The sequence below is a fragment of the Bos mutus genome, chromosome 22 (genome assembly GCF_027580195.1).
Source record: "Bos mutus isolate GX-2022 chromosome 22, NWIPB_WYAK_1.1, whole genome shotgun sequence".
Lineage (NCBI taxonomy): Eukaryota > Metazoa > Chordata > Mammalia > Artiodactyla > Bovidae > Bos > Bos mutus.
In genome coordinates, this window is record NC_091638.1 from 68,679,085 (window position 1) to 68,703,359 (window position 24,275).

Genomic DNA, 24,275 nt, shown 5'->3' on the forward strand with positions numbered 1-24,275 from the left:
CCCATGATCGTCACCACATCACCTCCAACCTGGGCTCCGCCCTAGCCGTGGACAGACGGGGGGGCGCCCACGGGCACCTGGAGGGGGCAAGCAGACACGGAACACTGGGCTCTGTGCTGGCCCCAGGGTGGTTTAGAGACAGGGAAGGCAGTACTTTGAAGGCAGACCAAGCAGATAACACCAACAACAAAACTACAAAGGGTGGAGCCAGCCAGCGTCACAGATGGGGGACTGTTTGTACCCGCAGAGGGGAGGGTGACAAATTGGAGCCGACGCCGAGGAAGTGCAGATTTGAGGTGCAATTGGGGTGGAATCCGCTCCAGGCACATTTGTGGCAAGAGGCAGGATGTGAGCAGGTGCCTGTGGGTTTTGAGGGCCAGGCTGAGTGCTCCACTCAGAGGGTTGACCCTGAACCTCCTGACCTGGAAGGTTAACATTCTCTGCATTTGACAGCCAAGAACCTGAGACTCAGGAGAGGTTGAAGAGCAAGTGTGGCGGGTCTGCCCAGCTCCAAGAGCACGCACACCACCGAGTTTCCAATAGAAAATGCTCTTTAAGAGAAAAAGCAAAGCTGACAGGTCACTGCATCCCCCAAAGCCCGCAGCAGTAGACGCAGGCTTGAGAAACCCACCTTGAAGATTAAATGTTGTCACTCAGGCCTGGGGTCTTGAAAGCTTGGGGCAGCCCCTTGGTTTCTAGTCATTTGAGAGGTGGAGATGCTCATCCAAGCTATCAGAGCACAAAAATCAGGACAGGTTCTCTTGCTCCTTGAGTGTGAGAAGTGCTGTCCGGCCTGCTCCGCCCCTTCACCTCCAGCCACCTGGGGGCTTCCACCCCTGTATGTCCCAGCATGGGAATGCCGATCTGAGGCTTGACCAGGGGCTGAGGGCAGCCCCGGAATTCATGCCTTGGTTTGGGTTTTACAGGTTGTGGGGGAGTCCTCTCCCGGCTATGATGGGGTTCAGGAAGGCCAATGGGTGTGGACTGAGGTGCGGCCACCCTCCAGGGGAGGGCTGGCCCCCACCCCTTGCCTCCTCCCCAGCTCCCTACCTGGCCAGGGTCCTGGGTAAAAGGCTACCTCTTCAGAGGCTGGACTGGGGTCAGGTTAGGGTTCCAGCTGCCTCCTAGCACTCCTGGAGTCAGAAACTTTTGGGGCAGACTGCCCACATGATACCTCAGATCCCAGGCCGCCGGAGAGGAAGGGAGTCCACCCACTCCTCCTCGGGGCCCCACAGCAGCGCTGTCTTATACCTGGAGGTTCCATGTGAGAGCAATAAACTGTTCTGCTCTTTAATAAAAAGATGAACCATGAATCCCACCCAGTGCCAGCCTCTTACCTCACAGGGACCGGTCTGAGGATGTGCCCAAGGCCACCCTTGAGACTGTGAGAAGATTAGGCAGCCCACCCATCCATCCAGCACTTTAGGGCAGACAGAAAGTAAAGTCGCTCAGTCGTGATTCTGCAACTCCATGGACTATAGCCTACCAGGCTCCTCCGTCCATGGGATTTTCCAGGCAATAGTACTGGAGTGGGTTGCCATTTCCTTCTCCAGGGGATCTTCCTGACCCAGGGATCGAAACAGGGTCTTCTGCATTGCAGACACTTTACCCTCTGAGCCATCAGGGAAGCCTTTGAACAGGCAGGAGTTCAGATCCCAGCTCTGCCACTTGCTGGGGCTCATCTGTCCTCTCCCAAGTCTGTTTCTTCAGGCGCTGAAGGCAGACAGTGACCCTTGCTTCCCAGAGGCAGGGCCCACGGATACCTAACTTGAGTGGCCGCCTTTCCTGAGCACCTCGGGGAGGCTGATGAGGGTGGGAGTGAGGGTGCAAGGAGCCCAACACCCCACCCAATTCCCAGAACAAAGCAGGCAGGACCCACCCTTCCCTGAAGCAGCTCCCAGACTCGGTGGCGTCCAAGGGCCAGAGGGGGTGGTGGCCGAGGGGGCTTGGGCCTGGCTTCCTGTGCGCCCAGAAGGATTGATAATTAGAAAACCACATGGGGCTGCAGCCGCTGTGGCTGAGGGGCGTGGGAGCCCCTGTGGCGTGTAGGAGCAGCACAGAGAAGGTTTTTGGAAGAAAAGCCAGGATGATGAAATCACCATATGTCCACCCATTTGGAGTGTGGACGTTTCAAAGGATACACCCCTGTTGTGCTGGGGTGGGTGGGGGAGTGGGCCTGTGAGGCTGCCAAGGACTTGCTTGTGGACTGGGGACCCTCAACCCCACTGTCTGCATCAGCCCCTCCCTCCAAGGCACCCTAGCAAACACACTTTTTTTTCCGAGGGGGGCATGGCGGGGGAGGTGCGGTGGTGCGTGGAGGCTTGTGGGATCTTAGTTCCGCGACCAGGGATTAAACTTGTGCCATCGTCAGTGAAAGCCCGGAGTCCTAACCACTGGACCACCAGGAATACACACATTTAAGTAAAACTCAGAGTTCTGAGCAGCTGTGAAACTCTACATGAGCTCCCAACCCTCCAAACAGGTTTGTCCTAGAGAGACAAGCCCCAGCCACCACTGGAGGGCGCTCCCAGTACCACTGGCCGCCCATACCTGAGCTGGAGCCGTTCTCTGCAGTGCAGAGAGACGGAGACTCAAGAGAGATGGAAATCACTCAACAGTAGGCAGGGCTACAGGATCCCAAGGCTGCCCCTCCTTGTTCTCTGGCTCCTGGGCCAGGAGAGGGCGCTGCACTTCCGGTGCGGCCAAGGGCAGGGGTAGCTTGCCATTCTAGTTACCTGCGGGGCATCTGCTGAGAGGCGCTTCTGGGAGTAGGGCTGGGAGAGGCTTATCTCAGTCACCAAGCTGGACCTTGGCCTTGGGGAAAAGGGTGCCACAGATCAGGGCTGGGAGGCCTAAAAAGTGGGTGCGGATGTGAGCCAGAAGCCTGCCTTGTGTCTGGGCCCCTCCCAGACCCAGAGGGCTATGCTCTGTGGGGATCAGAAAACTGGGGTTCCCTGCCACTCGTTTGCACTGGGCTCTGCCTTCGTCCTCTTGGGGCCCTCCCTTATCTGAACAGTCCCTTCTGCCAGGCGAGGGTCATTAAACTGACAGTTTCCTTTTCTAACCATTTAAGACCCTTCTCAGAAGCCTACACACATCAAGTCCAGTGCAGGCTGGCCTTTCCTGTCCCCTGTCCCCAGAGTCTGAGTGCCACACACTGCCCTTCTGCTGCCAGACACTGGCTTAGGCCTGGTACCTGGGTAAGGAGCACCAGCCGCCACTCACCTTCCCAGCCTCAAGATAGCAATCTGTTAATGAGGGAGGGCATTACTAACGCCCTTCTCTGGCAGGGCCCTAGTGAAGATAACAGATCTACATTCACTTTGAAATGCTAAGAAGCACCATAGGAATGCAAGGTCTGCTGCCCCCAGGGCTGAATGAGAGCTAATGCCAGCACTCCGATGCCAAGGGCACTCAGAGGGGAGAGAGGTTATGTAGGGAACAGGTGGCCCTACAGGAGGCAGTGACCAGAGTGTCGGAGATGGCAGAGGACTCCTGCTCAGACTCCCACCTCTATGGAGCACCCACCTGCTGGGCCAGGGTCCTTGCCACACACAGTGTCAGAGAACAGATCTGCTGGGCAAAGTAGGCCCATGTGCCAGAGCTGTTTCTGACAGCAAGGGAGGACTGGCTGCTTGTCGAGGCCAGAAGAGGGGTTCAGACACGGAATGGGTCCTGAGGGGCATTCTGGCCTTAAAACTGCAAAGGAATGGACAGAGTCAGACCTGACCCCCTTTCATGGACAAGGAAACTGAAGCTTGAAACAAGGATGTGACAAAAAAGCAAATACAGGGCCAAATAGAACCATGTACCTGATGGGCGGGGAGTCCCCAGTGCCAGTCCCCATGAAGACCCCAGCAGAACTCAGTTTTTGCTGTCTGGGGCTCAGTTTTTCCCTCTTCTGTACTGTGGGGATGGAGTCTGAAGTGCTGGGGGATGGACTTGTTTGAGAACTTGGCTTTCAGAGAGGCTAAAGGTCACAGAGGGAGTGAGCTAGACCCAGAGGCCTCACCTCAGGCTGGTCCTTAAGTGCTGACCCTGGGGGCCATAGTCGGGGTGCGGAGATCAAGGTGTCCAAAAGGGGTCAGAGGAGGAATGGCCCTTATTCCACCCAGGACCCTCACCCTGTGTGTTCAGTTCAGTCACTCAGTCGTGCCCACCTCTTTGCGACCCCATGGACTGCAGCACGCCAGGCTTCCCTGTCCATCACCAACTCCCAGATCTTACTCAAACTCATGTCCATCGAGTTGGTGATGCCATCATCCCCTTCTCCTCCCACCTTCAATCTTTCCCAGCATCATGTCTTACTCCCCAGGAAATGGAACGTGGTCCTGTCCTGAGCACGGGGCCCTCCTCTGGTCTCTGGCTCCCCCCTGTGGCTACAGAGGGTGAAAACCCTTCCTGGGAGCCCTTCCCAGGCCCTGGCCTTTAAGGAAGCCTAGCCCGCCTTAGGTAAGAGCCAGGAGTGCTCAACACGGCCTCCGATCCTTGTCTCCTGCCCCGTCCCAGGAGACACAGAGGCAATGACAGCATCCCCAGATTTGGGTTTGAATCCTGGCTTCCCTTCCCCCACCTGACTGACTTGGGAGAGACAGAGCATTGCACAGACCTTGGCCCTGCCCCAGGGCAGGTCTCTGAGCAGAGCAGATGGGAGACTGCGAAGGAACCCCCTCTGTGTGCTACCGGGGATGTTCAGTCCAGCTCCACAGACCTTCACAGAGCGGCTCCCCGCTCAACACGGAGAAACCGAGGAGGCAGGCAAATCTCCAAAGAGATCTTTTAAAGGAAGAATTTGTTGTCTGAAGCCACTAAAATGCCCCACCCCTTGATCCCTCCTCTTGGACAGCCCCATGTCCCCATGGCGTCTAGCCCAGCCCAGCTGGAGACAGCTGGGCAGAAGTCAGAAATATCCCCGGACAGTCCGACCCTCCCCTCTCCCACCTCCTCCGGCCCGGCCTCGACCTCTCCTTGGCCCTCGTCCTCACGTTCCAGGCGGGCCGCCCAAGCTTAAAAAGCTATGGTAACATTATCAGGCCAACTCCACTCCAGGATCTAGCTTTGGGGCTTCCTCACCCCTCAGTCCCTCAATTCACTTTCGTCTTTCCCAAGCCTGTGCGTCATCTGCCAAATGGGTGGAAGCATCCTTGCCTCACCTACCCGTCTCCCAGGTCGGCCGTAACGATACAAACAAAATGAAATCAGAAACTAGCCAGGGGGTGGGGGGGTATGCCAAGAGGCCGGTATCCCAGGGAGGGAGCGGACTACAACTCCCATCCGGCTTCGGGGCCGCAGGCGTCCCCAGCCCCTCTCCCCTCGCTGAGAGGGCAGGCTCTCCGGAGAGGCTGCCCCTGCCCCAGGGGGCGAGGGGAGCTGCAGTGCCCTGGGCATCCCCCACCTAGTAGGACAGGCGCCGGCGAGGGCCCTGGAGAGGCTGGGGCTGGGGCCGCGAGAGGACCGGGTTCCTGTCCGGGATGTGATGGGACCCCCCCCACCCCTTCCCTACCCCTCCCCTACCCCTCCCCTACCCCTCTCCTTGCTCCGCCCCGCCCAGGAGTTACTCTTCGGGGCCCGCCCCCCCACTTCCTGGCCGGGAGCTGGCCCCGCCCCCGCGCGCCTCCGCCCTCCCACCTTCACCTCCAGTCCCGTCTCCCATTGGCCCGGGCACACCTGCCCGTCCGTCGGGGGGCGGGGCGGAGGGTGGGGAGCGGCGTCCAGGTGAGGGCGCGCGGGCGGCAGCGGAGGACGGTGACAGCGGGGAGGGCGGGAGGGTGGGGGGAGGACTCGCGGACCGATCCGCGGACTGATCGACGGACGGACCGACGGCGGGCATGCAAGCGGCCCGACTCTAGCCCGGGCTCGGGGCTCCGGCCGCAGCCATGGAGCGGCGGCTGCGCGCGCTGGAGCGGCTGGCGCGGGGCGAGGCCGGCGGCGGCCCGGGGCTCGACGGCCTCCTGGATCTGCTGCTGGGGCTGCACCACGAGCTCAGCAGCGCCCCCCTGCGGCGGGAGCGCAATGTGGCGCAGTTCCTGAGCTGGGGTGAGTGGCCCGGGCGGGACCGTGGGGGGCGGGGGTGGGTGGGAGGTGCACAGAGGGACACCCCGAAGGGAGCCTCTGCCTCCGTGCTCCCTGCTCGCAGACCCTCCTGTGAGGAGCCGCACTCTCTCAGGCGCCCCCACCCCATCCTAGATGACCTGCATTGGCCCTGATACGTGCCACCGGACCCCCACCCCGGCCCTTTCCTTCACCTGCGTACTTCACCGCCATTCAGATTCACCCACACACTCGTTCCCACTCCCAGAACCTGGCACGTGGGCCCCACACACATCACACACAGACACACAGAAACTTGGTGCCAGGTGGAGACTCCAGACACATGTACACAACACACGCTCACACAGTCACCTCAGGACCCGTGAGAACGCACTCTCACATGGAGACCCTTGTGCACGGGACTCACTGACACGTACGTTTTCTCTGGCTCCCACCTTCCACGGACACACTGAGACACACGTTCAGCTCCTGGAGGGACCCAGGGAGCCCTGCCGACCACCCCACCCACGCTGGCTCTGATACACACTTGTCTACATTCACTCACAGCTCTGTAGCATCCCCCACTCCCACCACACACAAACACACACACACACACACACACTCTTACACTTACCCACACACAGGACCGTCCAAGACTGGGCCCAGGCACCCTTTGTGGGCAAGCGGCTGACCAGGCCTCCTGAGGGCTGTGCCCCAGGTTGGGGAAGGGGGCCAGGCTGGAGGTGGGTCTGCACCCTTCCTGGGGTTGACTCACCTGAGTCACCAGGAGTGGCTGGCCTCAGATGACCCTGAAGCCAGTGCCAGCCCCCAGGGCTGTCTAGTTACACCTGGTGGGGCCATGGGGGAAGGCCACCGGGGCCTGGCTCGAAGGGTGGGGTGAGGTGAGTGTTTGCCCAGTAGGCGACTAGCATTCCTGGTATGCCTGAGCTCTGGGCAGGCCTGGCACGGTCGGGGGCCTGTGAGACGTGCCCCAGGCCTTCCTCTAGGCAGAGGGCGGTCAGAGGGCCCTTGGCTGTGCTGCCCGCCTCTCCCCCCGGGACTCCTGCACCGTGTGTGTGTGTGTCTGACCGTGTTGTCATCACCCCCGTGATGCCCACGTGCTCCTCCCTGCCCGCCTCTGGCACCTTCGCCGTGGACCCCGGCGTGGGGGCTTGTCTGTTGACATCTCCTGAGGTGACTCGCAGGGCGGTGACTCACTCTGCTCCTGCCTCAACTTGTCCCTGCTCCCGCCCAAAGCCCCCATCCCTGCAGCGTGGCGAGGGGACTGGGCAGCCTGTCTTGGGGGCCTGGGTCCTCCTGGCTCTGGGCCCCAGGCTTCGGCTCCCATCTGGTCGATGGGTAGCTGCCCCCACCTCAGGTTCCCCCTTGGAGGCCTGCAGCTGCTCCTCCCCAGCTACACACACAGACCCAGGAAAGAGACAATTTATTTCTGTAATGAGGTTTCCACACCACCCCTGCTGCGGGGGTTCTGCCTGATAAACCTGTGGAGCAGCTCTCTGTCCCGCCCACAGACCTGCCCAGCTGGCAGGGAGTGTACCTGCTGGCAGGGGGAAACTGAGGCAGGGAGCCTAGACCGTAGCGCCCTTGACCCCAGCTGCTCCCCCTCACCTCCCTAAGTCTCCAGGCCCCAATTTCCTCCCCCAGGCATGGGGCTCCTCCAGGCCTGGGAAGGGCCAGGGAGTGGCTGGAGATGTCCTTTCGGGGAGTGTCTGACGGTAAGGAGGAGGTGCTTGGCCAGGTACAGGCCTTGTCCAGAGAGGGAGGCAGGGTTCAGAGTCATAGGGCTTCTCAGGCCTGGAGGAAATCCCGAGTGCTCACGCCCTCAGGTGCCAGCATCAGGTGCCAGAAAAGGTGTCTTGGCCCTGTTGTTGAGTCTTGTGTGAACCCAGGCAGACCTCTCTGTACCTCCGGACCAAGGAGGCCCCTCTCGGGGAGCACAGAGCCTGCCTTCCCAGAGCCCCGCAGAATCGTGCCCTACCTGCCCTCCAGGGCAGCCCCAGGCCTCACTCCACCCAGGTACTTCTGTGCCTACAAGGGACCCACAGCTCCTTGGTGGCATAGAAGCCTCTCCAGGGACAAGGAATGTTGCCAGTCCAGTTTCCCAAGACAGGCTCTGGCCTGGTCCTGCTCAGGGGCCAAGGACTGCAGGCTGGGGGTGGGAATGGTATCCCCATCATTCCAGGGTGACCTGGCCTGTCAGGATCAGCCCCCAGGCAGGGGAGGACTACACATCCCATCAGCCCCTGGGACAGATGCCACCTGGGAACCGTGGATTCAGGGAGATCCAGGGGCCAGGTGGTCAGCAGAGCCAGCACCGCACCTTCTGTGCTTCCTGATCATGGCTGAATGGGCTGCAGCTCCTGTCAACCCCCTGGCCAGAGGCCATCGCTGGGGAGGTCATCCCTGCCCTGGCCTCGCGGGAGGGCAGGTGAGACGGAGCCGGGGCCCTCCACACAGGCTCTCTGAGCCCCACTCTCTGTCCCTCAGTCAGTCCCTTCGTAGCAAAGGTGAAAGAGCTGCGGCTGCAGAGAGACGACTTTGAGATCTTGAAAGTGATCGGCCGAGGGGCCTTCGGGGAGGTGAGCAGATGGCCCTTGAGTTGGTAGGGGGGAGGAAAAGGTGTTTGCCCCCAGACCGGCGTAACCCTGGTGCTCTCTGTGGCCTCAGGTTGCTGTGGTGAGGCAGAGGGACAGTGGGCAGATTTTTGCCATGAAAATGCTGCACAAGTGGGAGATGCTGAAGCGGGCCGAGGTCAGTGTTGGGTCCGGGGGAACTTGGGGTCCCTGCAGGGGGAGTCTACAGGCCTCTGAGACCTGCAGGGGGAGTGGCCGGGCATGGCTGCCAAACAGGCAGAGGATCCACCCCCAGCAGCATGGGTTCCTCCCATCCCTTCCGCACAAGAAGCCTTTCTTAGTAAAAGGAGGGTTGTTCTATTTTTCTTATGATAACACTGAGGCTCAGGCTAACACAGGCGACCTTGATCCCCATTCCTAGCCTTACTGAGTCTTCCTCCATCCCCTGAACTGGCAAGGTGGGGTTCCTGGGCTCTGATCCCAACCCCCCCACCCCCTGTTTCCCCAAACTGTTACAGACGGCCTGTTTCCGGGAGGAGCGGGATGTTCTGGTGAAGGGGGACAGCCGCTGGGTGACCGCTCTGCATTATGCTTTCCAAGATGAGGAGTATCTGGTGAGGATGCCCAGAAAGCTGGAGGAGGGGTGGTGGTGGTGGTTCACTGACTCAGTTGTGTTCGAATCTTTGCAACCCCATGGACTGCAGCACACCAGGCTTCCCTGTCCTTCACTAGCTCCTGGGGTCTGCTCAGACTCATGTCCATTGAGTCAGTGATGCCATCCCTGGGGGCCAGAAGCTCTGGTCCAAGGAGAGATAGACCCCTCCTCCTGGGTCCAAGAAACTTCCACTCCCCACCAGCTCAGGCCTGGAGCCTCTTGCCTGAGCCTTGGCTGAGAGCTGGCTGCCCCAGAGCTGCTGGGAGACACGGCCCTGCCTTTCCAGAGCCCTGCGGGACCCCTGTGAGGTGTGTGGGAGACAGGTGCCCCCCTATCTGATTCTTGCCCCCAACCCACCACCATCTAGTACCTGGTGATGGATTACTACGCTGGAGGGGACCTCCTCACTCTGCTGAGCCGCTTTGAAGACCGCCTCCCGCCCGAGCTGGCCCAGTTCTACCTGGCTGAGATGGTGCTGGCCATCCACTCGCTGCATCAGTTGGGCTATGTCCACAGGTGGGGCCCCCAAAGCCCCTGCTGTCTTTGCCAGCCTCTCTTGACAGCTCTGAGGACAGCTGAGCATATATGTGCCAAATCCTGTGCTGGGTGCTTCGTATGCAGAGAACCTGTGACTCTTCCCACCCCAAAAGTTGTGTCATGGGAGCTACCATCGTCCCATTTTATAGATGAGCAAGTCAGGGCTTAGCACGGGTAAGCACCTGGCTCGCGGTGACTCGGCCAGTGGGTGACACTGGGGGAGTCTGGCTCCTGTGTCCCCCACGGCACACTCAGCTGCCTCTAAGGGTCCCTCTCCCAACTTAACCACCTTCTTCCTTCTTGGGAGCCAGGAGGCCTGACCACCATCCTTCCCCTCTTCACACGCCAGCACATGCAGGAACAAAGTGTGAGCATACACACATTGGTGTGTGCACACGCATGCACTCACACACCCAGGTATGTACCTAAATGCATATCCACACTCACAGATCACTCTAACTGCCCTCCCCCAGGGATGTCAAGCCAGACAATATCCTGCTGGACATGAACGGGCACATCCGCTTGGCCGACTTTGGCTCCTGCCTACGTCTCAACAACAGTGGCATGGTAAGAACCCCACCCAACGTGGGACAGCGGACACCCGGTTGGGAGAGCTCCCAGGGGAGCAGGAGGCACCAGGCCTGGTGTGAGCGGCATTAGACTCCCAGGGGAAGGAAGGGCTAAGCCTAGGACCCAGGTCGGGGCACTGGGCCCGTCCAGCCCTGGGGAATGGGGGAGCTGGGCCCAAATGCGAGGCCGTGTCTGTGGCGCCACCCACAGGTGGACTCATCGGTGGCGGTGGGGACACCCGACTACATCTCCCCTGAGATCCTGCAGGCCATGGAGGAGGGCAAGGGCCACTACGGCCCACAGTGCGACTGGTGGTCCCTGGGGGTCTGTGCCTATGAGCTGCTCTTCGGGGAGACGCCCTTCTATGCTGAATCTCTGGTGGAAACCTACGGCAAGATCATGAACCACGAGGTCTGGCTGCCAGGCCCTGGGATTCTGGGCGGGCCGTGGGACTACTGAGGCTGTGAGGTTGGAGGTGCCCTGGGTGGGGGTAGGATTCCAGACACTCACCTGCACCCGTCCCCCGGGACCTCAGGACCACCTGCAGTTCCCCGACGTGCCCGACGTGCCAGCCAGCGCCCAAGACCTGATCCGCCAGCTGCTGTGCCGCCAGGAGGAGCGTCTGGGCCGCAGAGGGCTGGACGACTTCCGGAACCACCCCTTCTTTGAAGGCGTGGACTGGGAGAGGCTGGCGACCAGCACTGCCCCCTACATCCCCGAGCTGCGCGGGCCCATGGACACCTCCAACTTCGATGTGGACGACGACACCCTCAACCATCCAGTGAGTGGAGGGACCCACAGCAGCAGTGGCTGCGGGACCCTCCCCTGCCCCGCAAAGTTCCCCAAAGCAGTTGCTGGGCTGGGGATGGGAGGCCCATGGGAGTTACGGTTCACCTGGGCTGGTTCACCTGCACTGAAGTGGATTGTGCCAAGTGAAGGATCTTTGACCACAAGTGTCATCCTGTCATCCAGACATCCTATAAGAAGACTCCCAGCAGCACCTGTGCAGCCAGAACCTCAAAGACTTGTGGGAGTTGTAGTCTTTTGAGGGCTCCTGGGTCTCGAACCTCCACCTGGAGCTGTACTTCTTACTCTGACTCTCCTTCCCCACTTTCTGCAGGGAACCCTGCCGCCACCCTCCCATGGGACCTTCTTAGGCCACCACCTGCCATTCGTGGGCTTCACCTACACCTCAGGCAGGTGAGTAGTCCTCATACACCTGGAGGGCTGCCTGGCCTGGAGAACACTGGGAGCGCAGCCCATCAGGACCCCGGGAAAGTGACTGAATGCCCCACCTGTATCCACATGAGACAGATGCTCGGGAAGTGTGCTCTGAGCCCCCAGTAGGACAACCCTTCATGTCCTCAAGGTCCTGGTGAGGCCATGACCCCTATGGGTTCTGCCCCAGTATTTGTTCCTCATGGGACCCTCCATGGCAGGTTGGGTGTGTAGTGGACTCAGATCCAGAGATCTAGTGTTGCTCCCTGAGCCTCACTTTGTACCTCTGTAAAATGGGTAGATGCTCTCAGCCCAGTTCCACTTGTAAGGCTGGCCTGAGACTGCAGCGAGGCCCTGGGAGAGTGGGAACTGTGAAGTATAAGCATATGCCTCTCACCCTTATTCATAGAGTGCTCCCTATGTCCTGGGCCCATACCACTGAGTTCTCTTGACAGCTCTTGCAAGAGCCCCTAGCGTCACCTCCCTTTTCCTGTGGGGAAACTGAGACCTTGATACATTAGGTTATTGTTCAAGGTCACACACACAATAAGGGCCAGGGCTGTGGAACCAGGGCCCAGGGGACTCTGGAACCATTGTCCTGGCTACCACCCATGGTACCTGCCTGGGGCCTCCTAAGGGCAAGGTGTGGTCTCCTCTGTCTCTCTTCCCAGCCCAGAGCCCAGACTTGGGTACAGAGCTGGTGCGCAGTGGGCATTTCTTAGATGAATCAATGTTGGATGAAGAAAGATGGAGGAGGCTGGGGGATGGTTCTCTGCCAACTTGTGTTGCTCTGCTTTCCCCAGTCCTGGCCCTGAGAGCAGCTCTGAGCAGTTGGCTCCCCTGGAGCGGAAGCTCCGCTGTCTGGAGCAGGAGAAGATGGAGCTGAGCCGGAAGCTCCAAGGTACAGGTGCCATCAGGGCCTGGGCAGGGTGGGTTTGCCCTGCCGCAGGACAAGCTCCTCAATGTTACGGGTGTCCCCACACTGCAGAGGCTCTGCAGACCCCCTCGGACCATCGGGAGCTGGAGCAGCTGCGGAAGGAAATGCAGACTCTACAGGACAGGCTGTCAGGTACCCTGCCCCCAGCACCTCGTCTCTTCCCCTCTCCCCTCACCTTGGGGGCTGAGCTGGTTTCCCAGCACACCTGAGTCCAACCTGGGTTCCAGTCCTGTCCCTGGGTCTGTACGTGCTGTGTGATCTTAAGGAAATATCTTAAAATCTCTGAGTCTGTGTGTAGAAAATGGGCTGAGAAGATCCACCCCCTGCCCCCCTGCCCCGAACCAAGCTGGGGTGAGGGTTCCGTGAGACACTGCAGGTAGAGCTCCTGGCTGAGGCTGTACGTGCAGGTCTCAGTGACAATTCCTGGCAGAGACGCTGGGGGACAGCAAGGCAGACGGGTGTCCGGCTGGCAGCCCAGGCCAGGACAGTGACCTGCGGCAGGAGAGAGACCAGCTCCTCCAGGTGGGGTGTGGTGAGATGGGTGAGTGGCCCAGGGCTGGGTGCTAAGGAGGACCATGCCCTAACTTCTGGCTGGCCTTCCCCTCGCCCACCTGGACCCCAGGAGCTGGCCGAGGCTCGGGCGGGGCAGCAGGCACAGGCGCGGGAACTTCGTGAGGCCAAGGGGCGGCAGGAGGAGCTGCTCTGGAAGCTGCAGGAGGCCCAGGAGAGAGAGGCGGCCATGGCCAACCAGACCCAAGCCCTGAACTCCCAGCTGGAGGAAGCCCACGATGCCCAGAGCAGGGTGAATGATGGTGTGGGGGGGGACAGCAACAGCGCCCTGCCCTCATGACGCCTGATGTGGCGGGAGGAAGCCTGGGGAGCTTGGTTTGAGGTGCTGGGAACACCAAATGCCTTGCATGCCCACTGTGGCTGGCCGAGGCCTGAGCAAGGGAGCAGGTAGGGTGGGCAGGGGTCTACCCCTTCTACTCCTGCTGCGGCCAGCAAAGCCCGAGAATCTGGAGCAAAGTCAAGAGTTGGGGTGGACAGGGACTTCCCTGGAGGTCCAGTGCCTACGACCACGCTTCCAATGCAGGGGGCACAGGTTCAATCCCTGGTCAGGGAACTAAGATCCCACATGCTGTGGGGAGCGGCCACAAAAAAAAAAAAAAAGAGTTGGGGTGGACAGGGTCAGCATTGGCTGACTCTGCACCCCATCCCAGCTGCAAGCTCAGGTGGCCGCCCTGAAGCGAGAGGTGACTCAGCTCCAGAGACAGCGGGAACGAAGCCCAGAGAAGGCGTCTCCCCAGGTCAAGGTGGTGAGGCCTTACCCTGTCCCCAGTGCCATTTCTCTTATCCTGACCCCATTCAGGGTCTGTCAGGGCCAGGCCCCAGGGGTAGACTAGGTCATGGCATCTTGGACCCCTGCCCTGACCCCTCTCCACACCCTCTAGACCTTCCACACCGCCTCTGAGACCAACGGCACAGGGTCACCTGAGGGTGGCAGGCCCCAGGAGACACAGCTGAAGCAGGAGGTGGCCGCACTGCGTCCACAGCTGGAGCAGGCCCACGGCCAGGGGTGAGCTGGGCAGCCGGGGCAGGGGACAGGGCGGGGGCCGAGCCAGGGGGTCACCGAGTCTTCCTTCTCCCCTGCAGGCCGAGCAGCAAGGAGGAGGTTCTGTGCCGGCTGCAGGAGGAGAACCGGCGGCTGAGCCAGGAGCAGGAGCGGGTGAGCGGTGCAGACGGAGGGTCAGAGAGACCCGGAGATGGGGGAACAAGCAGGGAGCCAGCTGAGTGGGTGGGCACAGCTGCCAGGGATGTGGGCCAGATGGGGTGGGTGAGCCAGGCTGGACATGGGCAGGCTCAGGGCTGGGGGCTGATCCCCGCTTCCCACGTGGCTCATCTGTGTCTCTTGAATCTCCTTCCCTCCCAGCTCATGGAAGAGCTGGAGCGGGAACAGCAGAGCAAGCAAAGGCTGGAAGGTGAGCGGCGGGAGACGGAGAGCAACTGGGAGGCCCAGATCGCCGACATCCTCAGCTGGTGGGTGCCTGGGGACTGGGGGTGGGGGCTGGGCCCGGGCAGCGCTGAGGTTGTAGCCTCTGACCCTGAGCCCCCTTCCTGATCAGGGTGAATGATGAGAAGGTGTCAAGAGGCTACCTGCAGGCCCTGGCCACCAAGATGGCCGAGGAGCTGGAGTCCTTGCGGAACGTGGGCACCCAGACTCTCCCTTCCCGGCCGCTGGTGAGCCCCGGGAACACCCGGAGGGGAGGGGTGCTGGGAGCCGCACTCCGCAGGTAGGGACACTGAGCTCACGGAAGATCAGGGACTTGCCTAAGCTCCCGCCGGCCCTCAGCAGAGGCGGGGCTTTGAGCCTGGCCAGGTGGTGTGGGGGTGGGGGGCCCTCAGCGGCAACCCGACCCTGGGGGCGTTGCACGGTGATGCCCCCTGGCCACCAGGACCACCAGTGGAAGGCACGGAGGCTGCAGAAGATGGAGGCGTCAGCCAGGCTGGAGCTGCAGTCAGCGCTGGAGGCCGAGATCCGGGCCAAGCAGGGCCTGCAGGAGCGGCTGACGCAGGCGCAGGAGGCCCAGCTGCGGGCTGAGAGGTGAGGGCAGGGGCCGGCGCGGCGAGGGGCCCAGGACGCAGGCGGAGGCCTGTGGCAAGCACCCACTCGGTTCTCCCCAGCCGTCTGCAGGAGGCCGAGAAGCGGCACCAGGCCTTGCAGCAGGAGCTGGCGACCCTGCGGGAGGAGCTGCGGGCGCGTGGGCCGCCGGGTGAGTAGCCAAGCGCACACCTGTCTGTCCCGGAGCAAGACCTCCTCTCCAGGTCACCAGGGGGATCAGCCTGGCTCTGCTGCCTAACCCGCTGTTAGCTAGTGCTTACTGAGCCCCCGCTGTATGCCACCACCCGCTCCTTCCCCGCCTGCAGTCTCTCCCCCATTTACTGGGGTGGAAACTGAGGCCCCGCCCTGGCCCCTGGTTTGTAAGGAACAGGTGTTAATGGCACAGGGACCCCATGGCCCCCATGACACATGCCCTCTGTTTGCAGACACCAAGCCTTCAAACTCCCTGATTCCCTTCCTGTCCTTCCGGGGCTCAGAGGTAAGAACGGGTGCAGGGCTGGCCAGGGAGGACCCCCGGGAAGGACACAGGCAGTGGCCTTGATTCCGCCCCCGTGCCGTTCCCCAGAAGGATTCCGCCAAAGATGCAGGCACCTCCGGAGAGGCGCTGGAGCTGAGGCCGGAGGGCCGCCGCAGCCTGCGGCTGGGGGTGAGCACAGGCAGGAGACCCATGGCAGGGTGGTGGGGGGCCTGGGCCTCGGGGGTGGGGGGGCCGGGCCCCACCCTCTCCCTGTGCTCGGTTCCCCTGCAGGCTGTGTTCCCCAGGACGCCTGCTGCCACCACACCCCCTGCAGAAAGTCCCCCTGCAAAGGTCAGTGCCCGGTGGGGCGGGGCAGGGGCACCGAGCCATTCTGCCGGGTTTTCAAGGTCCCGCTTGGGGTTCCCCCCACCCCCCACCCCGTGCCGGCAGACCGTGATGGGAATGGTGACGGTGGCACTGAGTTTTGAGTACGGCCAGATCCCCTCGGAGCGCTGAGTTCACACTGCCACCTGGCTCATTTGGTGGTCTTGCCTGAATCTCGGGGTGGCCTGGGGGAGGCGGGGGGCTCGGGGGCCTTGGGTGAGGGTCAGACATGGGTAATGGGCCTGTCCCCCTCGCCAGCCCGGCTCACACACGCTGCGTCCCTGGAGCTTCCCATCCCCCACTAAGTGTCTCCGCTGCACCTCGCTGATGCTGGGCCTGGGCCGCCAGGGCCTGGGCTGTGACGGTGAGACCCTCAGCCCCCCAGCTCACCATCCTCCCCTGCGCCAGCCACAGCCCCCGGGTGGGGGGAGGGGAAGCAGCCCCCATCCTGCCACATCAGGCGCCCCCCCACCCCCGTCAACATTTCCCACTGCTCAGTTTTTTCTTCTCTCTCTTTACTGGGAACTGGCGATGGCTCCGGGCCGTGACAGCCTGTGGGGCGCTGGGCTGGGGCTGCCCGGGGTCTCTGCTCCTCAGTGGTCCCCACCCGCCTCATGGCTCCTCCTTTCCCCACAGTTTGCGGCTACTTCTGTCACCCGACTTGTGCCCCACAGGCCCCCCCCTGCCCTGTGCCCCCTACCCTCCTCCACACGGCCCTGGGAGTGCACCCCGAAACGGGCACGGGCACCGCCTACGAGGGCTTCCTGTCGGTGAGCCGGCGCTGGGGGAGGGGAGAGCGGGCGGGTGGGCAGGCAGGCGGCCGGGGCCCAGTGGGAACTCTGTGCCTGCCTGCCTTCCCCCAGGTGCCACGGCCCTCGGGTGTCCGTCGGGGCTGGCAGCGAGTGTTCGCCGCCCTCAGCGACTCGCGCCTGCTGCTCTTTGATGCCCCAGACCCGAAGCTCAGCCCGGCCAGCGGGGCCCTCCTGCAGGCTCTGGATCTGAGGTGGGTGTCAGGCCATGGTTTGGGGCAGGGGTGGGGGGCAAGTGGGTCGAGGGGGCGGCTGGGGCCAGCAGACCTCTGACCTGCTCCGTGAACCTCCCAGGGACCCCCAGTTCTCAGCCGCCCCTGTCCTGGCCCCTGATGTTATCCATGCCCAATCCAAGGACCTGCCTCGCATCTTTAGGGTGAGTTCAGGGATGGGATGGGCCAGACCTCTGTCTGCCTCTGTGGTGGACCCCCTCCAGCTGCTCTTCTCCATCACTGTGGCTGCCTCCTTCATCCTGCCCACCCGCCTGCACGTGGATGGCTACAGTAGCCTCCGTTCCTGTCTGTGTGGCTACACATCACCCCACAGTGCAGAGTTTTCCATACGTGAAGCTGGCTGTGCCCAGCCTTGTTTAGGGCCCTGCCGGCTCCCTGCCCGTCCCTGACCTTGAACACTCCTGGTTACTCCACTCGTCCCCCAGGCTCCAGCAGAAACGTCTCTTCCCCTGGGAGTTCGTCTCTCACGCTTAGCCTGGGTGAGCGGGCCCCGCCCTGTGTTCCCGAGAGGCCCTGTCCTGCCCTCTCGGTGGCACTGGTCCCAAGGCTCTGGAGTTGTCCCTGTGCTTGTCTGACCACCCCCCGCCTTGGCTTATCACCTGCTGCCAGCCAGCGCCTGACATTGCACTGGGCAGGCCCACCTGGTGCTCCAGGGCCTCAGCGATGGACAGAGGGACGGGAGGAAGGAGAGCTGGCTGCCGGCACTCTGCCCTCCAGCCTGGGTGCCCCCTCTCTGCCCGTAGGTGACGGCCTCTCAGCTGACTGTGCCGCCTGCCACATGCACCGTGCTGCTGCTGGCGGAGAGTGAGGGCGAGCGGGAGCGCTGGCTGCAGGTGCTGAGCGAGCTGCAACGGCTGCTGCTGGACGCGCGGCCCCGGCCCCGGCCCGTGTACACCCTCAAGGAGGCCTACGACAACGGGCTGCCGCTGCTGCCGCACACGCTCTGCGCCGCCATCGTTGGTGAGCCTCATGCGGAGGGGGCGCCGGCCTGCTGCGGTCACTCAGGCCGCTGTCACTGCCCGGTCCCTGCAGCCCAGGGCTGTGGACCCTCTTGCACACGTGTCCTCCTCGCCACTCCTCTGGGCATGGTTGTGAGGGACCTGGGCTGGGGTGGGGTGCCTAGCTTCTATCCCTCCATTTCTCTGCACCTCCCTTTCTGCATAAGAATCACGAGTGAGTGTAAAGACCCAAGGCTTTAGTAAGAGATAAAGGAGGTTCCCGTCCAGGCTGTTAGCAGCCGCCTGGTGATGGGGGAGCCTCACACTATCCACTGTGGGGCTGTTACATTCACCCAGGAGCCTGGTGCACAGCAGGGCCTCCGAACCAGACCGCTGGGGAACAGGAGAGGAGGCTCCCTGGCCTCCCCCGGCAGCTGGGGCTGGGGCTTCTCCCTGCCGTCACTCAGGACAGAGCCACGGGAGACAGGGCTTGCGTCCTCCAAGTCCCCTGTGTCAGCTTGGAGCCAGGGGACAAGGGCGTTTATTGAGCAGAGGTGGCTGTGAGCTTAACGCTTACCCTGCGATGCTTCATCTCTTTGCAGCCTCACAGCAGCTCTGTGAGAAAGGTACTATTATCAGCCCCATTTTACCAAGGCTGTGAGAGATGACGTGACTTATCCCCAGATCCCACAGCTCAGGGTGGGAGAGGCCTCTCATCCTGACTCCTGGCCCCTGTGGCCCTTCCCCATTAGAGCCAGTCTGGACTCAGGGACAGAAGGGTCCAGGAACAGTGGGACTGTCCTCTCTGAGTCCTTGGCAGGGGCAGGCAGACCACCCAATCTCCCGCCTCTAGATGGGCCTTCTGACCCCTGACCCCTGATCCCCTCCCTCCCCCCTCCAGACCAGGAACGGCTTGCTCTGGGCACCGAGGAAGGGCTGTTTGTGATCCATCTGCACAGTAACGGTACCCGCCGGCCGGGCCAGGGTGGGCTTGGGTGGAGTCAGCCCCCAGGGACAGAGGAGGCTGGGCCCCGGGCGCCCCTCACCCACCTGCTGGTGACACTCTCCCTCGCCAACCCCGCAGACATCTTCCAGGTGGGCGAGTGCCGGCGGGTGCAGCGGCTGGCTGTGAGCCCTGCTGCGGGCCTTCTGGTCGCGCTGTGTGGCCGAGGCCCCAGCGTGCGCCTCTTTGCCCTGGCAGAGCTGGAGAACGTGGAGGCAGCCAGCACCAAGATCCCCGAGTCTCGAGGCTGCCAGGCCCTGGCGGCCGGGCGCATCCTGCAGGCCCGCACCCCCGTGCTCTGTGTGGCGGTCAAGCGCCAGGTGCTCTGCTACCAGCTGGGCCCAGGTCCAGGGCCCTGGCAGCGCCGCATCCGTGAGCTGCAGGCACCAGCGCCCGTGCAGAGCCTGGGGCTCCTGGGCGATCGGCTGTGCGTGGGTGCGGCTGGCACCTTCGCCCTCTACCCACTGCTTAACGAGGCAGCGCCTTTAGCGCTAGGGGCCGGTCTTGTGCCTGAGGAGCTGCCCCCGTCCCGCGGGGGCCTGGGTGAGGCCCTGGGCGCCGTGGAGCTCAGCCTCAGTGAGTTCCTGCTGCTCTTCACCACCGCCGGGGTCTACGTGGACAGCGCCGGCCGCAAGTCTCGCATGCAAGAGCTGCTGTGGCCAGCAGTGCCCACGGGCTGGGGTGAGGCCTGTGGAGGGCCAGGCTGGGTAGGGCCTGGTATCAGAGGAAGACAGGGTCCTGCCCAAATTCCTGAGTTTGGATTGGGAGGCCAGTATGTGCCCTCCTGCCTGACACACCCTTGGTGGCTTGTATGGGATCTTCCTTCATCTTCCTCTTGCACGGGACCTTGTTTTCATTCAAGCTCTTTCCCTGCCTGAACTACTGTCCTCTTTGTAACTGGCCGCCTCTTCAGTTTGCAAGTCCAGCCCCAGGGTCTAGAGCTAGTGGGCCCTCCATAATGAACCCCATGATTGTTGTCAATATCGTTACCGCTTTTACACTCCTCCCCGCACCATCGGTCCTTTGCTCCTTTGTGCTCCCCCACCTGCATTCAGATCTCTGCCCTGACTCTCAGCACGTTCTTATTACAATGACTGGTTTGGTACATGGGGGGTCTGCAGTGCTTCATCACATCCAGCACGCAGCCCAGGCAAGCACCCCCCAGGGGCTATAATGTTTGGAGGAATGAATGAGTGGACGGCATCAGGGGAGCCTCAAACGTCCACAGGTAGCTGAGGTGTTGGGCTACAGGCTGGAAGAGAGGGACAATGCTCCTTTCACAGCCGCTCTTCTGGGGTGGGGCCTGCGGGTTGGGTGCAGCACAGACACTTGGTGTGTAGGCGTTGGATCCAGACTGCCCGGGGCCAGTTCCCAGCTCCCACTCACCACAAAGTGAGACTTAGCTCTGGGGTTTCCGTCATCTGTAAGTTAGGGACGATAACATTACCTGCCTAGAGTTGTTTGAGAATTAAAGGAGGAAAAATACAAGCAGGCCTGACATGGCTTAGAGTGAGTGCTCCCCGTTCCTTATCTCTGACTTGCCGTGGAGCTTGGGTGGGGCAACCCAGAGAGTCTCCAGGAGGACCTTTGGTGGGGTGTGGAAGTTACAGTGCTGTGACAGGGTGTGCCCTACGATACAGCCCAGAGAGGTGCCTGACCTGCCTGGGGCTGCACCGCACAGCGTCCCACCCTGGCTATGCAGGTTATGCGGCCCCCTACCTGACAGTGTTCAGCGAGAATGCCATCGATGTGTTTGATGTGAGGAGGGCAGAATGGGTCCAGACCGTGCCACTCAAGAAGGTGAGTTCGGGGACTTCCCTGATCGCCCAGTAGCTAAGACTCTGCGCTCCCAGTGCAAGAGGCTTGGGTTCAATCCCTAGTCAGGGAACTAGATCCCACATGCTACAACTAAGATCCAATGCAGTGAAATTAATTAAAATTTAAAAAGTGAGGCCTGCCCAGGCCCCTGAGGCTGGACTGGGGTGCGGTTGGATAACATGGTGTGACCTCTGCGCCTGCTGCCTCAGGTGCGACCCCTGAACCCAGAGGGCTCCCTGTTCCTCTTTGGTACCGAGAAGGTCCGTCTGACCTACCTCAGGAACCCGCTGGCAGGTGAGGGAATGTGGAGGTGGGAGGAAGGGGTTGTGACCCTGAGCACCAGCTGACTGGGGCCGTGGGGCCTTGGGAGCACCGCCAAGCTCTCTGCTTCTCTGGCAGAGAAGGACGAGTTCGACATCCCCAACCTCACGGACAACAGCCGGCGCCAGCTCTTCCGCACCAAGAGCAAGCGCCGCTTCTTCTTCCGCGTGTCGGAGGAGCAGCTGCAGCAGCAGCGCAGGTGCGCCTGTGCCCTGGGTGGTGGGTGGGCGGGGCCTCCCGCTTTGGGGGCGGGGCGAGTCCAAGCCTCGCCTTCCTGGAGAGGTGTCACCTTTGCCCCGCACGTCCCTTCCCCTACCCCCGTAGGGAGATGCTGAGGGACCCTTTCGTGCGCTCCAAGCTCATCTCAACACCCACCAACTTCAACCACCTGGTGCACGTGGGCCCTGCTGACGGGAGACCCAGCGCCAGGGACCTGCCCCCAGTGGTGAGTTATGAGTCCTCCGGAGCCCATCAGCAGCCTCTCCTTACCTGGGTCCCTGGACCTCCGCACGTCCAGGCCACGTGCAGTTCGTGTGACCCGGTCCCAGCCCTTCGCGCTGTCCCCTAACAGGCTGCGGAAGTGAAGGGACGAGGTGCCCGCGGCTCTGGCCCGCAGCGGCCCCACAGCTTCTCCGAGGCCTCGCGGCGCCCAGTCTCCATGGGCAGTGACGGCCTCGCTAAAGACGCAGACCCCAGTAAGGACAGCCTCACCGCCTCCACTACCTCTGCGTCCCTCCCCCATGTTTCCACCCCCTTTGGACGCTTCAAATCTGACCCTGGATTTTCGTCCCCTCGCTCATCCTGCTCCTGGAGCAGTGAAGAGGAAGCCTTGGACATCTCTGTCCAGCGAGTCTGTGTCCTGCCCCCAGGGATCTCTGAGCCCTGCAGTCTCCCTGATACAGGTGAGTCTCCTCCAGCTCAGAGTCAGGCCCTTCTGTCTCGTGCTGGGACCTGAGGCCAGAGAACAAGCTGAGCCTACACCTGCCTTGGATGCTAAGAGATGCTGACTCCCTCTGTCTAACCCCTTAGTGGGTTCCACCTGCCTGGAAGCAGGTCAGCCTAGGCCTGACTGTCTTGGCTCTGACGGTCTCAGCATTGTGGCCCCAGGTGACGTGCCCAGCCTCCCTGAGCTTGTCTTACCTGTAAAATGAGGTTATCGTTATGAGACCTTTGTGAGGTGAAGATACCTGAGCACGGTGCCTGGAACAAAAGGAGAGCACCACAGAAGGGGAGTTCTTGGAATTCTAAGCACAGGCCTGGCAGGAGGTCAGGGGAGGGAGCAGTCCACTCTGGCTGGGGACCCGGAAGATCTAAGATTTGGGAAGTCATCCCCTCACCCTCCAGTTCTGTCTCCATCTGCCACCCCCACTGCAGCCACAGCAGGCCACTCAAAGCCCTGGGACCCGCCGTGTTCTCTCACACCTCCAGGCCCTTACCCCTGCCATCACCCCTGCTCCTCTTGGAATGCCCTTTCCCGTCCTCCACCTGATTAAGACTCAGGCCAGCTCAAGCCTCTTCACCGACATCACCTTCTCCAAAGGCCACCTGGCTGCCTGGTCAGGTGGTCACTGCCTCCCTGGGGCCAGCGCCACCTCTGGCACCCTCCTCCCTCCACCCTGTCCTTGTCGATCCTGCTGTGCTCTAGTTTTCCTATGAGGTCCTTGATTGCGAGGGTCAAGTTTGTCTTCTGCCTGGAGTAAAGGCTATTTGTTGATTGAATGTAGAATGAGCGAATGAATGGATGGGTCCTGGGAAAGCCTCTGAGAGGTGCTGGCCTGGTGAGAGAGGAGTCCTGCCTTCCTCTTTCAACCTTGACTCTGTTTCTTTCCCCCTCCAGGTCTCAGAACGACCCCGGAGCCTCCCCCCAGCCCCTGAATCTGAGAGCTCCCCTTGATGTCCTCTGGCAGGACCCAACTCCCAGTCCCAGGACCCAGAGAGACATGAGGGAGCAGAGAGCTTGAGGAATGCCAAACTCCGGCTGGTCCGGGACATGTGGAAATTGGACTCAGGGAGGGTCTGGGCTGGGCAGCCGTGGCCTGGGTTTCCAGGCCCCTGCAGGCGGGATAGGGGTGGGGGTCTAACTCCCAGCCCTCATCCTGCCCTTCCCTCTGCTCGCAACCCCAACCTGTGCTAGCCACGAGGAATAGGATGGCCCCCTCCTGTTCTGGGGGCCCCTCTGCCCCATCGTCCAGGGGTGATTGTGCCAAAGTTCTCATCTCCAGGGCCAAGCCCCAGGAGGCCTATGAGAGTCCGGATGCGGGACAGAGAAAGGCTGGACCCCTGGGAGCAAGCTGGGGTCTTGGCTGTGGACTAAAGCCCAGCAAGGCCAAGTAGGGGCGTATCCCAGACTCCACTCAGGGGCAGGATAGGAAAGACAGACTCTGGTCAAGAGGCCAAGGTAGAGAAGGAGAGAGGATGTCGGTGAAGGTGGTGAGAGAGGCACAAGGGAGGAAAGGAAGTACAGGAGGAGAGGATAGTGATTGGAAGGAGGTGAGAGCCAGCCAGAGGAGAAGGAGAAGGAGAGAAGGGTAAAGGACGAGCAATGGAGAAGAGAGAGGCCAAAGGAGAGGGCTGGAGGGAGTGGGAGCTGGGAGAGCACAGGCCCAGGCCCCTTCTCTCTGCAGGGAGGCAGTGGGGCTGGAAGAGGGAGGGGCCCCAAGAGCCAGCTAGCATCCATTAGTCATCTAATCCGTCCAGGAGGAAGCAAACTCCCAGCCAGGGGTGGGATGGGGGGTATTTATAAGGGCTACTTGGTGAGAGGTGGGCACCCTTTGGGTCTCCAGGCACACTCTGGCCCTTCCCAGAAAGGGGACGGGTCCTTTTTCTCAAAGCTTCAACCACCTGTGTATTAGGGGATCATAGGAGCATTTTATTATTGATCACAGTCATTATTATTTTATTATATTACTATTTTTATTAAACATCCCCCTATGGTTGAGTAGGGGGCAAAATAAGTATTTATCTTCTCAAATGCCATATGCCCGGGAGGGATCAACCCTGACGCTCTGTGAGGCAGTAAGAACCAATAAAAACAGCTTTGTAAGCTGCTGGCCTCCCCGCCTGGATCTGTCTTCCTGGGGTTCAGAAAACAGAGGGATCGGGGAGGAGGGAGAGGATCAGGGACAGTTAAAGACCAGGTTGTCTTTTTGTG

General features: G+C 61.5%; 1 protein-coding gene across 7 annotated transcripts; it reads left to right on the forward strand.

Annotated features, from left to right (window-relative positions):
• The first annotated feature begins 5,753 nt into the window (after positions 1-5,753).
• On the forward strand, positions 5,754-24,170 carry CDC42BPG (CDC42 binding protein kinase gamma). 7 transcript variants are annotated; one of them, XM_070359755.1, is made up of 37 exons: positions 5,756-6,036; positions 8,539-8,630; positions 8,719-8,802; positions 9,143-9,238; positions 9,647-9,795; positions 10,290-10,383; positions 10,597-10,797; positions 10,922-11,167; positions 11,507-11,586; positions 12,408-12,505; positions 12,593-12,673; positions 12,972-13,063; positions 13,164-13,343; positions 13,762-13,857; positions 13,993-14,117; positions 14,195-14,267; positions 14,472-14,578; positions 14,665-14,779; positions 14,995-15,143; positions 15,224-15,312; positions 15,587-15,639; positions 15,727-15,807; positions 15,910-15,969; positions 16,261-16,366; positions 16,639-16,772; positions 16,866-17,005; positions 17,106-17,187; positions 17,788-18,004; positions 18,884-18,946; positions 19,067-19,666; positions 20,688-20,785; positions 21,013-21,097; positions 21,203-21,323; positions 21,449-21,569; positions 21,696-21,819; positions 21,941-22,026; positions 22,962-24,170. In XM_070359755.1, exons 1-37 carry the CDS (start codon positions 5,877-5,879, stop codon positions 23,016-23,018), a joined length of 4,635 nt encoding a protein of 1,544 aa, XP_070215856.1. In that variant the 5' UTR covers positions 5,756-5,876; the 3' UTR covers positions 23,019-24,170. The 7 variants fall into 7 exon arrangements, with proteins under 7 accessions (XP_070215861.1, XP_070215856.1, XP_070215858.1 ...); XM_070359757.1 differs by having other exon boundaries at positions 15,730-15,807; XM_070359756.1 differs by having other exon boundaries at positions 13,762-13,854.
• The last annotated feature ends 105 nt before the right edge of the window (positions 24,171-24,275 follow it).